This window comes from Neodiprion virginianus, chromosome 6 (assembly GCF_021901495.1).
Source record: "Neodiprion virginianus isolate iyNeoVirg1 chromosome 6, iyNeoVirg1.1, whole genome shotgun sequence".
NCBI lineage: Eukaryota > Metazoa > Arthropoda > Insecta > Hymenoptera > Diprionidae > Neodiprion > Neodiprion virginianus.
The window spans coordinates 21,491,588-21,509,142 of NC_060882.1; the positions used below are offsets into that span (position 1 = coordinate 21,491,588).

Genomic DNA, 17,555 nt, shown 5'->3' on the forward strand with positions numbered 1-17,555 from the left:
TCGTGAAAATTAGGCTCGTGTTTGAGGTGAATCGGAAAACAGCGCTACAGCACGGGGGAATTTCACTCGGTGAAACCCTGAATTCGAACGCGGAACCATCAACAATGAAGTAATTTGATAAATCGGCGAGATTTGTTGACTTAAAAACTCACACCCACCCCGCATCGAACAATTGAAATGAAACCAAACGTTTCCTCACGCTGAATATACATATAACCACTCGGGAAAGCTACTCCGAAAACAACGCGTTGTATTTGAATTAATTCTGTGGTTTGATGCTTCTTGATACAACAATTGGATTGGACAATGGCCGGTTTGTCAATTCTTTTTATTCAATAATTTTAATTGAACTTCTGCCTATTGGTTCAACAAATTTCAACCACGACCAACCGCAGTGCCAAATTTTTTCCGCAAGCTTCAGCATCGACTGACAACCGAAAGCTTATACGTAAGAAGGCAACGGTAATTTGACCAATAAACTGGGTAGTCATCGCGAAAGGTGATTACTATTTTATCAGTCGACTGCCTTCACCGCCACATCAAAATACGAAACAGGAAGGAAGATACGGTCCAATTACTGTTGGAGGAGACTATTGAATAATGGATAATGAAATTCAGGAAACTGTCTAATAAAATTATTTTATTACTTCCACTTCTTATACATTAGTTATACATGAATTCACGATTTACGAGCTGAAATAAAATTCATTTAATATTTCTAAAAGCCTCGGGATATCTCGATCCGACTAGGATCGATACGTATACATATATATATATATACATATATGTATATATATATATATGTGAGGAATGTATCTATAGATTTGTCTGACTCGTGGAATTTCTCATCTTGAACGAACACTGCGCATGTTATACACAATCGTATTGCGCAGGACGTAGCTAATGAACAAGTTGCCGGCAATATTAACGAATTGAAATCAGTCTGATTATCTGCATCGTGATTAGTTCGATAAAGTTTGCGGCAAGTTCTTCATTATAATACAGATCCATCGCACGAACTGCGTAATTCGTCTGTCAGCAGGCCGTCACCGATTAAATTTGGGGTTCAAAATTCAACGTTGTATATGGAATGTTCGCACGTTGGATACAGCGTCTCGCAATCTCCTTGAGTCGAGTGAGCGTAGTCATAAATCTGGTGTTCCACCGAGTCAAATTTCGATCCGTCTTTCGGCAAGCTGTCGACAGAAATGGGGGTGGATCGTACGACTGATTCTTCAAAACTTCCCAATGTCTTATCTAGTCGATTTAAATCAGTTTCGAAAGCAGGTCAAAGGATTATCGAAGCGTCTAATTGTAAGCGAAAAGATTTTCGGCTAACCTCGCGTTCGGACAAATATTTGCAGGACATTTTTTTCCCGAAATGGAACGGCTATAAAAACAACAAGTCAGCTCAACAAATAACAATGAATAATAATACTATCCTCGTGCAGCATAAAGGTTTAACCTTATATCCGGTCGCTACAGGAGGGGTAAACAAAGTCCGTATAGCCGTGTGGTTATGTGCCACGTCTTAGGATAAGGGAAGTTTGAAAAAGGGCGAAGGGTTGGGTGGAAAAAAACGGGGAAAGGGTATCTGAAGAAGAAGAAGAAAGACGATCCGTATCTTGAGAGAGTTTGTAGTCATTCGGCGGATTTATACATTCCTACCCATTTTTCACCGCAGTGAAGATACTTGTAAGATTGATGATTTTGAGGTTCTTTTCCTGATACGTGCTTCGATTTGAAGACTTGAAAATCCCGGAGGCGGTACGGTACTCACCTGAAAGCGGCGTGCAGTACTTCTTGTACGAAGGTCCCCTGGCCGACGTTTGATTTCTTCCTCTTTCCGGCCTCGCAGAGTGCCTTTAGAACGCAGGCACGGCCGTCTAGACCGGTCCTGTAAACGGAGCTTTTATCAGAGTCAAGAATTAACGAGAAGTAAGGTGAGTTCCGGGCTCCCGAGACGTTGGAAAGGTTAATTAATCACCCCGCGAGTGAAGAAACGTACACACTAGACTTGCGGAAAGCACCTGTAATTACAATATTACCTCTGTACGTACTGCAGGACGAACGCGAATTTAATAATTCTTGGTCACTCAAACTGAGTACCGGACGAAAATTTCCACCGGATAGCTAACCCAGTGAGACGGGTTTAATTCACTTAGAAACAATTTCCTAGCTTTGGCGGCGAAATACGGAGATAAGACAAAACGGTGCCCGGCTGTAACCACTATTATTAACTTTCGGGCTTCCGCAACGTCCCGAGACTAGCGTCAAAATGTGACCTGCATTTGTCATCGGAGCTGAGCAAGGCACCGCGCAGCTGTATGAATAATAACTTCTGCTAGTCCCAGGAGCTTTGAAGCGGACTACATTTTTCACGCTAACATTCCTGCACCGCCGTCGGACCAACGGCCTGATACCTTCAATTTCGGTACTCGAGCAGGTTCGTCTTAGGTGCAGCAACAAGAATCCGGCGAGTAATTCGACGATGTTCATACTGTACTCACGATTGCAGCAATGCTTCTATCTTCGGGTAGACGACACTGCGGCTCCTTCGGTGCAGCAGATCCACCACCTTCTCGTCCACCGAGGATGGCAGCTCCCAGGCCATGGCAGCTGTCAGACCCAGGACCAAGTCGTCGGGCCTTCCATAGGCCTCGATAGTCAGACAGTAGACCAGCTGCGAAAGGAGTTCTGAGTTAAGGGGGTACGAGCGGACTCGACGTGTTCATGGGCGTGATTTTTTTCACCTGAATGTTGCTGCCCTGTGGAAATATCAGGTATCTCTTTCGCCTAGAAAGGATTCTCCCAGTGTCCGGAACTTCGAGGTTTTGACTGAATTCCGTCGAGTTTGCGAACACGAAGTTCAGGCAAGTCACAGCGAAGAGTAAGTTGTTCAGTAGCTGTCTGCCCATCTGGAACGAACGAACGTCTGTTTTTGCAGTTGTCAATGTGTCGGGTACTCGCGGCTGTTATTCTTACTTGTTTGATATTAATTTCTTCTAAATCAATGACTGTGTACTCTTGTGAAATGTAGTCGTTACCTTCGGGTTTTTCACTTCTCTCGAATGATCCCGAATGCCGTCGTAATACGCGAACACGGTATTCGACGCGTGTGAATAGTATTGATATTCGTCGACGTTTGGTGCCTAGGCCTCATGCTACTGGGCAAAACGATAGGATCCAACGGTTGTTCCACTCGCCTACATTTTTACGTTTAGTTGGTAATTCGTTGATTCAACAACGTGGTCAGCTCCCCGACGCCACCACCGCACTAATAGTTGTTTCATATGGTGCGAAACTAAGCAGCAATTTATCAAAACCGAGGGATTCAACCGACGTGTGAACTGACGGATGGTCCTTGTTCAACACGACGTTTATTGAAGATGAGATGAATTAATGATTCGACTCTTCATTTTATCCCGTTTTCAAGCAAGACTCGTTAATGTACGTATAATTGCGATCCAAGTAACAGCCTTGCCGCCAACGTCGAATACACTGAAATTCCTCGCCCCTTCGCCCCTCTGATAACCGATCAAAAATATCACTGATTTTTACTCCAAATGTCGAACAGCAATATTTTCAAAAATCTCGTGACGCCAATGAATGCTCAATTTTCCGTAGTAAACTCATTTCTCTCTAGTTTAGAATCGCTTTATTTCTACATATGCACGTGAATATTTACATTTAATTGCCACTCCAGGTTTGAAACATATTAGATAAGAGTTACCGTACGAAAAACGGCCGTATGATGAAAAAACAAATTTTCTTACAGAATTTGTGAAAATAATACATATAATGAAACGATTCGCGTGGATATCTTTCTGTTCATTCCAAGTACGCATCAATCCCACTGAAATCCAATGGACAAATACTTCTGTAGTCGTCGCAGCTCAGCGCATCTCGTGTCGATGTATAATTGCCCTCACTCGTATACCTGGAATAATTTCAGAGTATCATGCTTCGCAGGTCGGGCTTGTTTTGCGATAACGCTGACTAACCTCAGAAAGAGTCTGACGATCTTCGCCATGACTCCGCTCTTCTGACTGACGTAATCCGTTGCTTGGCAAATGTTATTCAAGAGACAGGATTTACCGTCAAAACCGTGTCTAAAAAGAATTGAAAGAAATTGAAAGAATAACTGTCGCCAGGTCCTTCAGTTTTCTACGCGTATTTTTTGTGTCCGACGATTCAAGTACCTAGCTGCATTTTTTCCCCACCATTTCCGCATCCTACAAATTTTTTACCCTCATCCTGCCTTTTTTCTACCCTCCCCCCGACTTTGCCTTTCGTTCAATTCTCAACAAATTTCAATCTACACTCGTGTAACAATCTGTCAATGAGAACTTTACGTTAAGAAACAATCACATGGATCTACCGCCGCCATATCAACTCGTTTCATATATTTATTGTTATTTTGATCACGATCAAGTCTCATTGAAATCTAAATACATGTAATCCTTTAGTTCGTATTACAAGTGTTTCACGTGATATTCGAAGCTAACGTAACGCAAGAGTAAAAGTGAACAGGAGTTTCAAGTGTGTTTCACGACGACCGATTGATTCCGGCAAAGTCTTCACTATATTATTAACGATCAGAATTCTCGATCACGAACAGCGCAGCCCAGCCGTGAAGCTTTTCTTTTCAATCGTAGAGAGTTTTGTTATTCCATGGCTGGCCCGACTTTTCTCCCGTGCAGGCAGAGCGCGTTGCTTGGATATTATATACTAACGGCGGAGCGAAGAACAATGGGGAAAACAAACAAACAATTCTCTCTTTAGTCCGACTCACCGGCCAGCCGCGAGCCCCCGTGGCACTAAAAATATTGAAAAGAAGAACAGCGCGACCGGTGAAAACTTTTTCCATGATTCGGGGAAATCCTCTCGTTCCCGGATATTCAAATATCATTCGTCCGTCGGGGTAATAAAAGAGAGAACGAATCTGTGAAGAGGAAAAAAATCCGCCCAAACGATCCCCTTGTTTCGCGGTGACGAGGATGTCCCACCGACGTGTGGAAAAAGTAAAACCCGGTCTCGCTTCCTGCCCGATTTTTTCAACAACTGATCGAATTACCTGTTGAACAGAAATTCTAAATCGTCGTGCAGCGCTCTGATCGATCTTCTCTTCGGGTTTTCATCGCCGGCCGGAACTGGCCACGTTACTTTAAATCCAGCCACGTGTGCGAAGATCGTCGTAGACTTCAGTATTATATCCTTAAAGTTCATCCTGAGCTATGACGTTAGCGAAAGAGAGAGAGAAAAAAAAAACAAACATGCAAAGTGTGTACCATTTTCCGTCGATCAATCGATATTTTCGGCACGCTCTAACCGTTCCTCGAATTAGGCTGCTCGATTAGACAAGTTAATACTCACGAAGAATGTCGAGCCTTTTCGGATCCCCACCACTCGTTTGGCTCTTGACCTGCCGGTTGCCGTAACAACCGCGAGGATCGACAGAAGCAGAACCGTCCAGACTACGAGCTTCATTACTCACCGACTGACTCGCCTACTTCTCCGCTATCCAAAGTATACCATGACGCGTGTGTGCACGTGTACGTGAACCCTCCAGCACGTGGACGCAGAAGGAGAATTAGTTAAATTAGTTTTGACTTTCTGAGACAGTTTCCGGAGAGCCTGATTTGTCTTGGGTTTATACCGCGGCCTCCGGTGCACCAATTACCGCCTGGGAGCAATAAACGTTGATTCCGCGAGATACACACTGGATGGTTAATTTAATTGGAGTCCCCACTAAGCGGAGCAATTTTGCACAAATCTATCCGACACACCGGCCCGGAATGATTGCAGTTTATTCCGTCCCGTCTCGCGTTTCGACTCTTCTTCTCGATGCGACACTCCGCGGACACTGCGTCGTCTTACCTCCCGCAGTTTGGTGACCCTGCAACGTTCTATGCATAATACGAATGAAAGACCAAACAACACGGAGGAATCCGTCGCGTCATCTCCATCCATTAGCGCCTCAAGCTCTGACCATTAAACCCTGCGCGTGTCAAGTCCGACGAAAGTAACCAAATGCATGTAATAGTATTTACGGATGCACTTACCTTCGCTGTAAGTGCAAAACTCCCTCTGACAAACGTGAAATTCGTCAAGATTGAAAGGTAACGCGCAGCTGGTTACCACCGATTCATCTTTATCCTATGGTCGATCAGACGGATGGTGAAAGTGAAAACGATTCGAAGCTTTGTATCAGTGATTTCTGATCGAGTATTCAACTGAGAATGACTTGCAAGCCCTCGAATAACATACCTTCGCACCTCCCAATCAGTGAACAAACTCTCACGTGAGACGACTCAGCGAGATCGCATGCTCAGTGTTTCCCCAAATTATTGTTAGCAAGAGCTAATTCGTTTGATTTAGCGTGGTACTTGGTAGACCACGTCTAGTGTCAATACGAGACCATCTTGATATGGTACTCATGGCCGGTAGGTACTTGGCTCGCTGCGTTAGAACCAAGTTTTCGCGTAACCATCGTAAGGTCATCAAAGTTGGCCGCACATGTTTTCAAGGAGTTTTCTCTCCCCGTTAAAGAGTATACCATAGGTCGTTACGGTCACCGCGAAACTTTTCCTCTCTTTCTCCTCGACGACCTAGAAATTCGGCAAAACTTTTCAACTGTGTTGTCTCGACACACTTGTGGACGCTCGGAGAGAATGACCGGAAGATGGCTAGACAGAGGTGGACGGTGGTAGTCGAGCCTTACGGGGGTCCTTGGATGTTATCAATTACGCTCGACAATCAAAGCCGAGATTTATTCGTGCCGATCTTATTATTATTAACCTAGTTGACATATTTTGTAATTGACACGTGGTCCAGTATCCCGTGACCGTACGGACAGCCCGGAAACAATGCCGCGCAATCCTCTCCTCGTATTCCGGCCTTCTTCGCATTAACGTAATCTTCGTCAATGGAAGTATTACCGCCGTAATCGGGCCTGAAATGGTGAAGTAATTGTAACAAAACCAGCCTCTCCCCAGTTCCACAATATTTATGCCAGGGTCAGGGTACTATTAACAATGCTGTCTACGTACGTCAATAGCAGATGAAGAAGCTCTCCAACCAGACCTTCTTCGTGAAGCGGAGTCTCTGCAGCCTCGCAAACGCCCCGCATTATGCACTCCTTGCCGTTGGCACCGCTCCTGCAACGCAGAGACTTCGGTAATACGAGTTGAAAAACAGCTCTGAGTAGGTGAATATTGGCGTGATATTCGTACAGCAAAACGAAGATACGCAAAGCGATAGAAAATGAGCGATTCGAGTGTCGGCAAAGCTTCGTACAGAGTTGAGATTATTGCCGGATAGGAACCTGTCAAACTGTTGTTCCAACATACTGTAGGCGATTTCCCTCTCGTAATGCGAAGAGCTGCGACGGCGACGGCGAGTTGTGCTCGATGGCGAGAACAAATTCGTGAAGAAGGTGGCGTTGGTCGGAAGAGGGTACTGGAACTGCATGTTTTGACCGTAGGCCAGAGTACGACCGGGTATGGCGATGGGTATACCTATACCAATGATAAGCTGGAAGTAATGCGGGAAATTCGGTTATCCTGCTAAAGGGAGCTTTTTTCGTACCTTTAACGCCTCGCTCGTTCTCTCGCTGTGAGGAAATGCACGCGATGCGACGCGGGGTGAAAGCGACGATAAAGCCTTGGGGCGCCCCGGAAGCTTGCATCGCATCGGAACGGGGAGTCAGTAAAACACCGTGAGTGGCTTATTTTTTTCATATGAGTAACGCGCGTAAAATCATTTTGTCGAATCATATTTCACGGGGCAAAAATACTTGGCGATAAAGCGACGGTGCGGAGGGATAGAAGAAGGAGGAAAAATTACCGGCGAGCTTTTCCCGAGCTTACCGTTGCCCAGCTCGGTGGGTATGATATTCGAAACCAGTGCCATCAAACCCGCGTAGAATTTCTCTTTCTGTGTGCTTCAACTTTTTGAATAGATATCGTATGCTTTTTGTTGGCCCGCAGCAATATTACTTCGCCGTAAAAGTTTACAGTTTTTTTTACAAGTTATTCACCCCCGTGTAGGTTTTCCTCCAAGACCACCCTCGATTCGAATCTGTCGATGGATATAGTTTTCATGGAGAAAATATTGTGGAAGTAGCGATGAAATGGTTTTCCTCGGTTTCTCGAATGCACAACTTTTGTCCTATGTCATTCACCCCTGTGGATAACTTTTCTTCGGAATACTTTTTCCAAGAATCGGAACTGATAACAAACATTTCTCTTACCCAAAGCCACACGTACGAGGTCTCTTAACTTCGAACATAAAACTCATTAAAATTTCACGATCTACACCTCCGCCGCTATTGAAATTTAATTTCACGTTGTAACCAGTTTGCTGAGTATAAAGGGCAAATCCGCTCATTAACTTTCAATGACGAACCATCACGCGGCATCGAGTTCACGTATCAATTATTTACCCAACAACCGTGAGGCGCTAATTTATTGATCACGCGAAGACTTTACACCCACGTGTCGTTGGTGATGACATGCAAATAGCACTCGGCTCGTTAATTTCTTTGACGTTAAGTCGTGCAACGGATTTAGTGCATACTAGTAATTTTTCTTATCCTCACACATCACGTTTAACGATGCAATTTTTTATTTCATTACCTTAAACGTTCCTCCATAAGGCTCGACCAAAATCGGTGAGTAGATTTGTCTCTTGTCTCTTCTATCGCTGTCGTCACGATCCGCCAGAGCCGCGACTGAAAGTATGGTTAAAGCCAGTAGCGCATCACTGATTTTCATCATTATCGTATCCTTGAGTCGCACACGAGCTTCGCCAAAAACTTCGGCGCACTTTATTCGGTAAAGTTCAGAGAGGATTTAAGAAAACACCGTAGGAGCTTGGAGGAAATAATACGAAGTGACTACTTCGCTGCCAGTTATCCGTTGTCGGAAACGTTGCTTGCTTCGAACGAGTTTTGTGAACGTCCACCAGAGTCAAGACAAGCCGGGAAGGGTGTTTGTTCAAAATTGCTTACACTTGAAATTACAACGTATGACGTCACTGCTCGAAGGAACGGAACACGATGTGAAATCGAGACAAGCGTACCGGTAATCAATTATCATAAGACCTGTTTCAACTTTATGAAACGTGACAACTCGCGTCAAATGCTTTCAGGCAAAACGGATCACGCTGCTTATCACTCTGATTCGGGTATTGCATTCATTCGCTGCCGAATAAAGTATATCCGCCACCCTTGCTTGGCTCGAATTTCCGGTTGAAAAAAGGCCCCCGCCGATTTAAAGATATCGTGACCTTTGGTGACCTCCGCGAATGTAGATGCCGGATCTCTTCTTTGATATAATCTCCCCTCGCGCCCATCTCCCGTAAGCCAAGGGAAACTTGTTGGCCAATTTATTTCCCCGTCTTTATTCCCCGGCATTATAAGATACGGCGCCGGTTGCCTCGCGCATGGGATACGCGGTAATAAATTGATGGAAAAAAAGAAAATCTTTCTTTTCGATTATCTATAGAAACTTATACTTTATTTGACGCATCGTTTAACGTCGATTACAGCTTGCGTATAATGTACGTCGAAATAAACTCGTGACATTTTGAAGATTGTATGAAATTACAGGTGCAATTAAACCAACGCATTAAGACTTCTTCGCGTCTCTACGTCGTAAATAATTTCAATCCTATGTAACTAGATTCTTACTGCAGATTCGCTCGTAAAACTTCCGTAAAGGAATCCAACGGCGATTTGATGCAATCAGGATAAGCCGAGATGCAGTCCCCGCCTTCCTTGCCTATCCTCTCCGCCTCGTGGTACATCTCGTGAACGCTACGGTGATTGAAATCAAAGGCCTCCGGCAGATCCTCCGACGGTCTGGAATCGCCAAGTTTTTACTGCTGGCTGACGTTATTACAGCGGCGGAAAAGGGACTGGGAGTCGAAGGATTTCGATTTTAGCTTCGAATTCCCCGATAGAAACTTGCCGCCGTTACGACGATCGTAAAAATTTGATTTTTCAGGCGCGACACTAGCACTTCGAACAATTACCCCGGACGTTAGAACGGCAATGCATTAGCGCCGAAGGGGGCGGAGATCTATAGCGACTTTTACCCACGTTTCCATCGCGTTCATTGAGGATCGTTTCGTTCATTAGCCTTTGCCGAACAGCTGGTCTCGACAAAACTAATTAACTTACGTTAGAAGCAAGTGGACGACTTCTTCGACGAAGTCCTGCCCGTCTCTTTCGAGCGGACTCTCGGCCAGTTCGCAGATACTTCTCAGGAGACATTCTCGTCCATCGTTCCAGCCATTCCTGTAAATTAATCAATTTTCATTCCTTCGCCGTGCGGTAATTAAGTCTCCCTTTCACTTCGCCGCTTTGAAGCTACCCGGGTATACGCGTATTATTATACATTACGTACAAACTCGATGAAATTTCATCGCAAATCATGGAGACTCGCATGCTTGTACAAAACTGAGAACCGATTCGAACTTGGCTTATAAGTTTACCAAATTTTAACCGTTAAATTATTTACGTTCATACGCGGCTGAAACTATCCAGTTCTCGAATAACTTCACGCGGTGTTGGTGGAGCCTGTATATTCGTACGCGCATACGTAGAAACTGCACAAAGTTTAGATTGTTTCGGTGCATTATTTCGTGGGCCACATGCTGAGTATTTCGGGCGTGTATAAGGTACAGAACATTACCGACTGCGGTGTTGGAATTGAATTTGATGGTTTTTTTTCTGAACGTAAAGTTTACCCGCTCGCTAGACGAATGTTTGGTAACCCTCAATCTCTTACTCGTCAAGCAAGTTCTCGATGCTCGCGTAAGTGTCCTCCAACGTCAAATCTCTGGTGGATCTTGCGGGAACTATGGTTGGCTCAAATTGCGTCAAATTATATGGCAATGTGAACTGAAGTTGAAAGCCGACCGAGTAGACCATAGCTCTGTTCCGCAAGTTCAGTTCTACAGGAGTCGAGAGCCCGAACGTGATCTGAAAAATGAATTGTAGTGCAGGGGTTGTGAAAAATTCAAAGGAGCGGCGCTTCGTCCTGATATTCGTACTTACAGGGTGTTTCATTTTCAATCATGAATTGGGATATCCCGAACTACGTTAGTGGAAAAAGTCGACAAGCGATTTGAGGCACGCCACCCTCGGGATTTTATTCGTTTCTTGGGATTTCTCGCAGCAGGAAATCAGAGGAGATGGGTAGTCGAGTTGGCAAAGTAAAAATGGCTGGCGAGGAAGATACCGAAGCGACGAAAGAGATGTCTGAGAAATACAAACCTGAAACACTGTGCCTTGGGGATACAATAAAACTGACAAGCCCCTGACCAGGGAAAGAGTGGAGAAAATTAGTAAAAGATCCACGCGAAACATCGTTACGAAGTAGCACCGTCGTTTGAGCCATAACCAACAGCACTTCGGGCGATTCTTGTATTTACCCAAGTAATTGAAGCTCGACGCTCGTTGGCCGAGACTCGTTCGACGCTCCTGACGCTTCTCGACGCCGTCATCGCCACATCGTTATTTTACAAAGGCGCTAAAAGTACACATTCGTTTAATACGTCACGCGGATAGCTCTTGCACAGGTGGGCGCAGCTGTACCGAAGGTTTTTTCCATTCAAAATGCAACGCACGTTGAAGCGAAACGTTAATTGCGCTCCACGTTCAAACTGCAGCAGTTTCACATCCGAGGAGAGAAATGATTTCGCTACACGGCTCGTTGGATCCGCATTAATTATATCTACCGCCGGCCGACACCTCGGCAAGTGTTAAAACGAGAGTTAAAGAAACTGCGTTGAAAAGTTTCACCTGTATTGCAACGTATAATACGAATGACTTTTCTTTCATCTCCAAAAGCTCGAAAATAATTATAATTCAAACTTATACTCGTACAATGCTCGTATCGAAAATTCATTTGTACGAGTATTCGAGAGATCTTGAAGAAAATAAGCGGAACGTTTCCTTTCGCAAAGAACTTCGATCTTTTACCGTTGAGAACCGTAAATTATTAGGCGTACGTGCATAGCAGGCGCATACTGGAAACTAGAAGTATAACACTTTTCCCAGAAGATGTTTCTCAAACAGATCGTTACACCCGACTCGGCGGTCAGATATACATATTGACATTGCACCGAGCCCGGTGGCTGTGTGCACATCCAGTTTCTCCCGTGTTTTACCTCCGATTTTTCTCTCCCATTTATTCCGCTCAGTTTCTCCTTTCCCCCGTTTACGAAAGATGCACTTTATTCCGCTCGACGTGGTGATGAGTACCCGTCTTCGTCGATTCGCATGAGCGCATAAATATGTAAATCTATATTAAAAACTCGTATGAAAGTTGGAAAACATTTCGTGGCATGGATCGATCAGGGCTGGGATATTTACCAGCGACTTCAATTCCTCGCACAGAAGTCACTGCAACGTTCAAGTTTGCAATATTAACCCAGAAGTCGGCAAAGAACTCCGGCCGAATGGCAAATGGCCGCCAAAACGTCTTCTCAGGAACGGTCAAAGTTCCGAACATTCTGCGGCTTATGAGATCGTTCGGATCACTCCACCCTAACCTGGTCATAACCATTCATTTGTCTCTTCGATGCTTATACAGCGCGCATAAATCGCAGAACGGGAACTTGCGGGGTTCTGTAATCGAAGGTACGGATGCCACCTGCGACTCAAATCTTCAATCATAATCAGCGAGTGTACAGCGTATAATGAAAACAATCTTTATTCAATCGTCTTTAACTTACTTCGAGTTCTTTTCTCTCTTTTTTTCTTTCGATTTGTTCATTTATTTCGCATTCACAGTCGAACTAGATGCAACAAAACTATTTTGAAAGTCATCACGCGTCACGCTTGTCACTCGCGTCCAACGGTGTCTCTGTGATATTTGAAACACTTTTTCGCTCGGGTGTTGATTCGAGTATGTTTATTGGATCCTGAGCGCTGCCTGCTTCGTTCCGAATCTTGATAATCCCCGACAAGAAGGGCATCGGCTTCACGTTTCCCACGTAAAAGAGTAAGAAACGTTCGTGAGACGAAGAAGATCGGAACATAATCAATGATAGATCGTTGTGAATATGTCGAGAATGCTTCCCTTGCATTCGGGGTAAAGCTCCGAGCAGTGATCTCCGTCCTTATGACCTTGGAGTTCAGCGGCGTGATAATCTCGATCGTCGTATTCGTCCAGTTCCTCCTTGGTGCTCGAAGGCCTGCGTTAAAAATCAATTGACACGATCAATTTAAACGACCAGTGTGTATTTTTCACGGCGACGATTGCGAAGCGTGGACATAATGAAAAGAAAAGTAAAGTTCATACGAGAATAAATAACGATGAATAGTTTGGAAAGATACTTGATCCGGCCTATAACACACTCTAAGAAGCAGCCTCCGAAAGCACAGGCGGCGCCGTTTCGTCGCCGATGCGAGTCAAAGTAAATAACGATTTGCACATTTTAGCGGGGCACAAAAAGGTCTCCGTGGAAAGAAAATAGAAGACGGTCTCCTCCGGCTCTTCATGGTCTAGCGGGCTTTCCGCGGCTCGAGTCCCTTCCTACCGATCATCTGGCTCGATGGAAGCATCGCGAGGACGCTAAACTTTTGCCGTGAAAAAATCTTCCCGGACTCGAGACTCGGCGCGAGGTTTACCTTATTTATATTCTCGCGAAAAGGGGAAACAAAACTAGCTTTACACGCTCTCGCGTTAACTCTACGTTCTCTGACACCTACGACGGCGTAATTCTTACGTGAGGAAGGCGTGGACGAGCTCGCCGAAGAGTCCGTGGTTCGCGTTGAAAGGGACGTTGGCTGCCTCGCAGATCGCCCTCAGGATACACCCTTTGCCACCGTAACCGAAAACCTCGGAGGCCGTTTCCAAGATCTTGTATATGCTCCACCGGCTCTTGGTCGACCTCGCGTAGTAGACTCCGGGCTCCGTGTAGTAGGTCGAATTGTCCGGAAGTGCGTAGAGCATCTTCGTGAAGGCGCCAACGATCACGCTCTCCTGCTGTAGCTGCAGCGGAGTACCGAGACCGAAAATGAGCTGTGAAAACGAAACGGGTCGTATTGAGCTGCAACGCGAACATTGGCGATAAGAATTAAGGACGAAGATCCTTTTTGTCCGACGCTTCTGTCCAACCTGCGCCGATCAATAACGATAAGTGCCAGGATGTCATCGTGATCGCGGAATAACCTCGCGTCCGATCTTCGACCAGACACAAGGGTGCGAACCCTTGCAGTCCGGCATGCTTTGCGAAATATCAGAGACTTCGTCCATTACTCACCAGCATATCAGAGGAGCTTGGATAGACCAGAGTTCTCCTCTCGCGGGACAAAACATCGTAGTTTGTGTCCGCGGTGTCGTTGTAGGATAAATTTTCGGCGCTTTCGTTATACTCTGCGGATGAGCCGGTAAACGCGAGGTTGAAAAACGTCGCGAGGAAAGCGAGCGGGAACCGCATGTTCTCAGTTTACGTTTTAACCGTGTTATAAAACGTCAGAGAGTTGTTCACTCGCGACGAGAGTCTGGGTTGAGACAGTTACGGAGACTAAAGAAGACAACGGGTGTGAGAGATTTTTTTTCGACCGTTAACTAAGCCGCGCCCGTGTGGAAGGACCGCCGGAATAAGGCTCGCCATTAGCACCTCGGCGAGGTGTCAAATGCTCGAAAAACACCTTTCTGGTTCGGATAAACTCGATCTAACGGTCCTCGGGTGGCGCAGTTACTCGAGTTAACCCTGCTCAAGATCCTGAAGTTTGAGTCAGCTGCAAACTATGGAGCAATAAAAAATCGGTTATGTTCTTTTCAGTTTCGATGTCGAGTCACTCCGGAGCCACTGCGGAGAGACTGGACGGTCAATAAAACGTCAGCCGCAAATCGCATCAAGGGATGAGAAGGCGGAGAGTCCTAATCTCCTCCATTTATATAACGTCGTATCGTAGTAAACAATAGACCGCTCAGATGTAACGACCTGAAATTCGTTGCTCCCGGAAGATACAGCATCTTTTACCATCCTGATTCTTCCTCTCCATCCTCTGACGTTTTTTCTCTCTCTCTCTCTCTTCCTCTTTTCCTTTCTTTGCTTTCTTTCGCTTACGGGCAAAAGTCGGACTCTCCAGGATCACTACAATTCATTTGTCACGTTTCCCGAATCGCTGCGTTGAAGCCTAACGATAAGGAGACTAGACATGTCACCTTTGGCCCGAACAATTGGTCCTCGAAACAGGGACGATGGCCGTGGCATAACTTGGTCGCGCACGCTGGAAATTGGCGTGCAGAGGAATTTACAGAAATTTATTAGGTGCGTGGCAATGACGATAAACTCCTCTTCCCATTATCGCTTCGGCATCGAAAGTGGAACGATCGATTTTATTAACCTATCAAGATATCTTCTTCGTTGATTCTCAATATAACTTTTATCAGGAGCTTGCCTTTATGTACCTGTCTTATTAAAAGCGTAAAAGAATAAACGAGCGACATTAACTTGACAGCCCTCTTTTACTCCCTGTCTCATTCCTTCTTTTTCTCTCTCTCTATAAATGATCTGCCAAATGGTGATCTGGATTTTATTTCTCACCCGTAAGTTACAGTCGTTTCGTCTTTATATATACGATTAGAATATTTTAAGCGTGATCGAACTGAAATTGGGTAGAAAATGTTCTCGTTAGATCATCAGAAACAAAACGTCGATCTTAATTCCACGCGGTTCAACGCCGTGATCGCATCTCGATACTGAATATAAGGTGATGAAATTAATCATGGTAAATCATTTCTACATCGCGGGTCCTAACCTCTAGGGATTAATCGTCCGACTCGGTGAAATATTCAAGAGGACTGATCTCGCATTCCGGAAAAAATATCCGGCATTTTTCCAAAGATCTTCGTCCGAGTGACTCGGCCGCAAGATATTCTTGATCGGTGCTCTCCAAGAACTCTTCTGCAGTCGAGGATGGTCTGGAATAAAATAATCACGGTCATTAAGCAGCAACTAAAGGCGTCGAATCGAATACCGGAGTATCTTGACCTTTTACAAAGGATGAGCAGAGAGGCAAAAGGCTATATCAAACAAATGAGCTGGACTGGTCGTAATCAGGGCTGGTAGATTTATTCAAAAGCCAAGTTTATTACCGAATAGCTGACGAATGCGACACGGTTTACTCCCGGAAGAGCAAAACGGCACTGACTCAATTACCGTTTAGCGATATTTTGGGTCAACTTTGTGTGCTTTAGGGGTGGAAATTGAGCCGCCAATATTTAGCGGGCCTATTACGCAGCGCGCCGGATATAATGCCGTTAACTTTGAAGCTGTTTTATGTGGTACACTCGACTTACGTGAGAAAAAGATGGAGAAGTTCACCAAAAAGTCCGTAGTTCTCGCCGAACGGCTCTCCCTCGGCCGCCTCGCAAATCGCTCTTAACAAACAGGACTTTCCACTCCCAAAAATATTAAAAGCCGACTCCAGCATCCTGTAAGTTTCCCAACGTGTCGTACTTCCTGCAAAACGATTCTCTGGAGCGAATTGGCAGTCGACTTTAGGGACCTTCCAAATCATTATCGAACAGCTTGTGAAAATCGGTACCTTTTCGATTAGCCTCGGCATCGGGTTCGAGCGAATCCTCGCCGTAAATCGATCTCTCGTAGCGCACGTGGGGGTCCAAGTACGACGTGGCGTTGTAAGGCAGGTTGTAATTGTTCTTCACAACGTATCCGACTATCAGCCCACCCTCCATGGGAAGTCCAAGCCCGAGAATTAGCTGAAAGATTTATGAGGATTGACCCTGACTAGAGTGACTATGAATATCCGGGTGCGTTTATCTGCCGACTGCTGTGTTGATTGTGAATTTGAAACCAGATATCACATATTCAAGATCTTGGATCCAGCATGGAGGACAAGAAACAAGAGACAGCTGACTGGATTCGCCGTAGTGAATTTTGAAAATCTGATTTGAGATTCGTAATCAGCGACCCCGATAACCTACAATTTATGTAAAACATGTATATGTGTAAAGGAGTAACTTTCTCGGAAATGAATTATTCTTTCAATTTTCACAATTTTTTTCAATCCATTTGTTTCCCACAATAATATTTTACATTGTATCGCAATAATTACTTTCGAGTATTGAAAAACTGTCAGCATACTATCAGAAATCGCAAAACGCCGCAAGAAGATATGTTGAAAAGTTCTCTAAATATCCAAAAAATGAATATAAAATAGGTGGTAAGAATACTTACCACCATCACTCAAGGGGTTAAGGGTGGCTACAGGATAAGGTACTCGAGAAAAGCCGGGTGGAAACTTTCTTGCGAAACCTCCACGGTCTTATACGGCTTTTTTATTAATCGTAAAATGGCTCGAAACAACGGAATTACCTGCACTTTTGTCGGGGTGTTACCAACCCCTGGCTTCGGGTAGACTAAATACCGTTTTTCCCTATCTTCGACACCCTCGGACGATTCTATTTCACGGAATATCTGCCGCGAACTGGTCAGCAGTACAAAATACGTAAGCAAATACCTTCGCATCGTCTGACCGTCGACTTTATGCAATCCACCGGTAA

At 45.0% G+C, this 17,555-nt stretch overlaps 6 protein-coding genes across 7 annotated transcripts; all 6 read right to left on the reverse strand.

The window, feature by feature from the left end:
• Positions 1–816: 816 nt before the first annotated feature.
• Positions 817–3,150, reverse strand: LOC124306809 (uncharacterized). The gene is made up of 5 exons (XM_046767843.1): positions 3,048–3,150; positions 2,754–2,918; positions 2,511–2,683; positions 1,781–1,897; positions 817–1,196 (listed from the first exon to the last, which is right to left on the reverse strand). The coding sequence occupies exons 2-5, from the start codon at positions 2,916–2,918 to the stop codon at positions 1,067–1,069; spliced, it is 585 nt and encodes a 194-aa protein (XP_046623799.1). The 5' UTR covers positions 3,048–3,150; the 3' UTR covers positions 817–1,066.
• Positions 3,151–3,700: 550 nt separating this feature from the next.
• LOC124307296 (uncharacterized) lies at positions 3,701–5,483 on the reverse strand. The gene is made up of 4 exons (XM_046768820.1): positions 5,377–5,483; positions 5,078–5,235; positions 4,005–4,112; positions 3,701–3,940 (listed from the first exon to the last, which is right to left on the reverse strand). Exons 2-4 carry the CDS (start codon positions 5,227–5,229, stop codon positions 3,832–3,834), a joined length of 369 nt encoding a protein of 122 aa, XP_046624776.1. The 5' UTR covers positions 5,230–5,235; positions 5,377–5,483; the 3' UTR covers positions 3,701–3,831.
• Positions 5,484–6,786: 1,303 nt separating this feature from the next.
• LOC124307294 (uncharacterized) lies at positions 6,787–8,924 on the reverse strand. The gene is made up of 4 exons (XM_046768817.1): positions 8,640–8,924; positions 7,328–7,536; positions 7,053–7,160; positions 6,787–6,955 (listed from the first exon to the last, which is right to left on the reverse strand). Exons 1-4 carry the CDS (start codon positions 8,778–8,780, stop codon positions 6,802–6,804), a joined length of 612 nt encoding a protein of 203 aa, XP_046624773.1. The 5' UTR covers positions 8,781–8,924; the 3' UTR covers positions 6,787–6,801.
• A 604-nt stretch (positions 8,925–9,528) lies between these two features.
• Positions 9,529–11,442, reverse strand: LOC124307295 (uncharacterized). 2 transcript variants are annotated; one of them, XM_046768818.1, is made up of 4 exons: positions 11,285–11,442; positions 10,797–10,990; positions 10,187–10,303; positions 9,529–9,865 (listed from the first exon to the last, which is right to left on the reverse strand). In XM_046768818.1, the coding sequence occupies exons 1-4, from the start codon at positions 11,375–11,377 to the stop codon at positions 9,691–9,693; spliced, it is 579 nt and encodes a 192-aa protein (XP_046624774.1). In that variant the 5' UTR covers positions 11,378–11,442; the 3' UTR covers positions 9,529–9,690. The 2 variants fall into 2 exon arrangements, with proteins under 2 accessions (XP_046624774.1, XP_046624775.1); XM_046768819.1 differs by having other exon boundaries at positions 11,066–11,365.
• Positions 11,443–12,791: 1,349 nt separating this feature from the next.
• LOC124307293 (uncharacterized) lies at positions 12,792–14,601 on the reverse strand. Its single transcript, XM_046768816.1, has 3 exons — positions 14,281–14,601; positions 13,744–14,039; positions 12,792–13,209 (listed from the first exon to the last, which is right to left on the reverse strand). Exons 1-3 carry the CDS (start codon positions 14,455–14,457, stop codon positions 13,056–13,058), a joined length of 627 nt encoding a protein of 208 aa, XP_046624772.1. The 5' UTR covers positions 14,458–14,601; the 3' UTR covers positions 12,792–13,055.
• Positions 14,602–15,587: 986 nt separating this feature from the next.
• On the reverse strand, positions 15,588–17,520 carry LOC124307297 (uncharacterized). The gene is made up of 4 exons (XM_046768822.1): positions 17,368–17,520; positions 16,577–16,751; positions 16,329–16,491; positions 15,588–15,950 (listed from the first exon to the last, which is right to left on the reverse strand). Exons 1-4 carry the CDS (start codon positions 17,518–17,520, stop codon positions 15,797–15,799), a joined length of 645 nt encoding a protein of 214 aa, XP_046624778.1. The 3' UTR covers positions 15,588–15,796.
• Between the last annotated feature and the right edge of the window lie 35 nt (positions 17,521–17,555).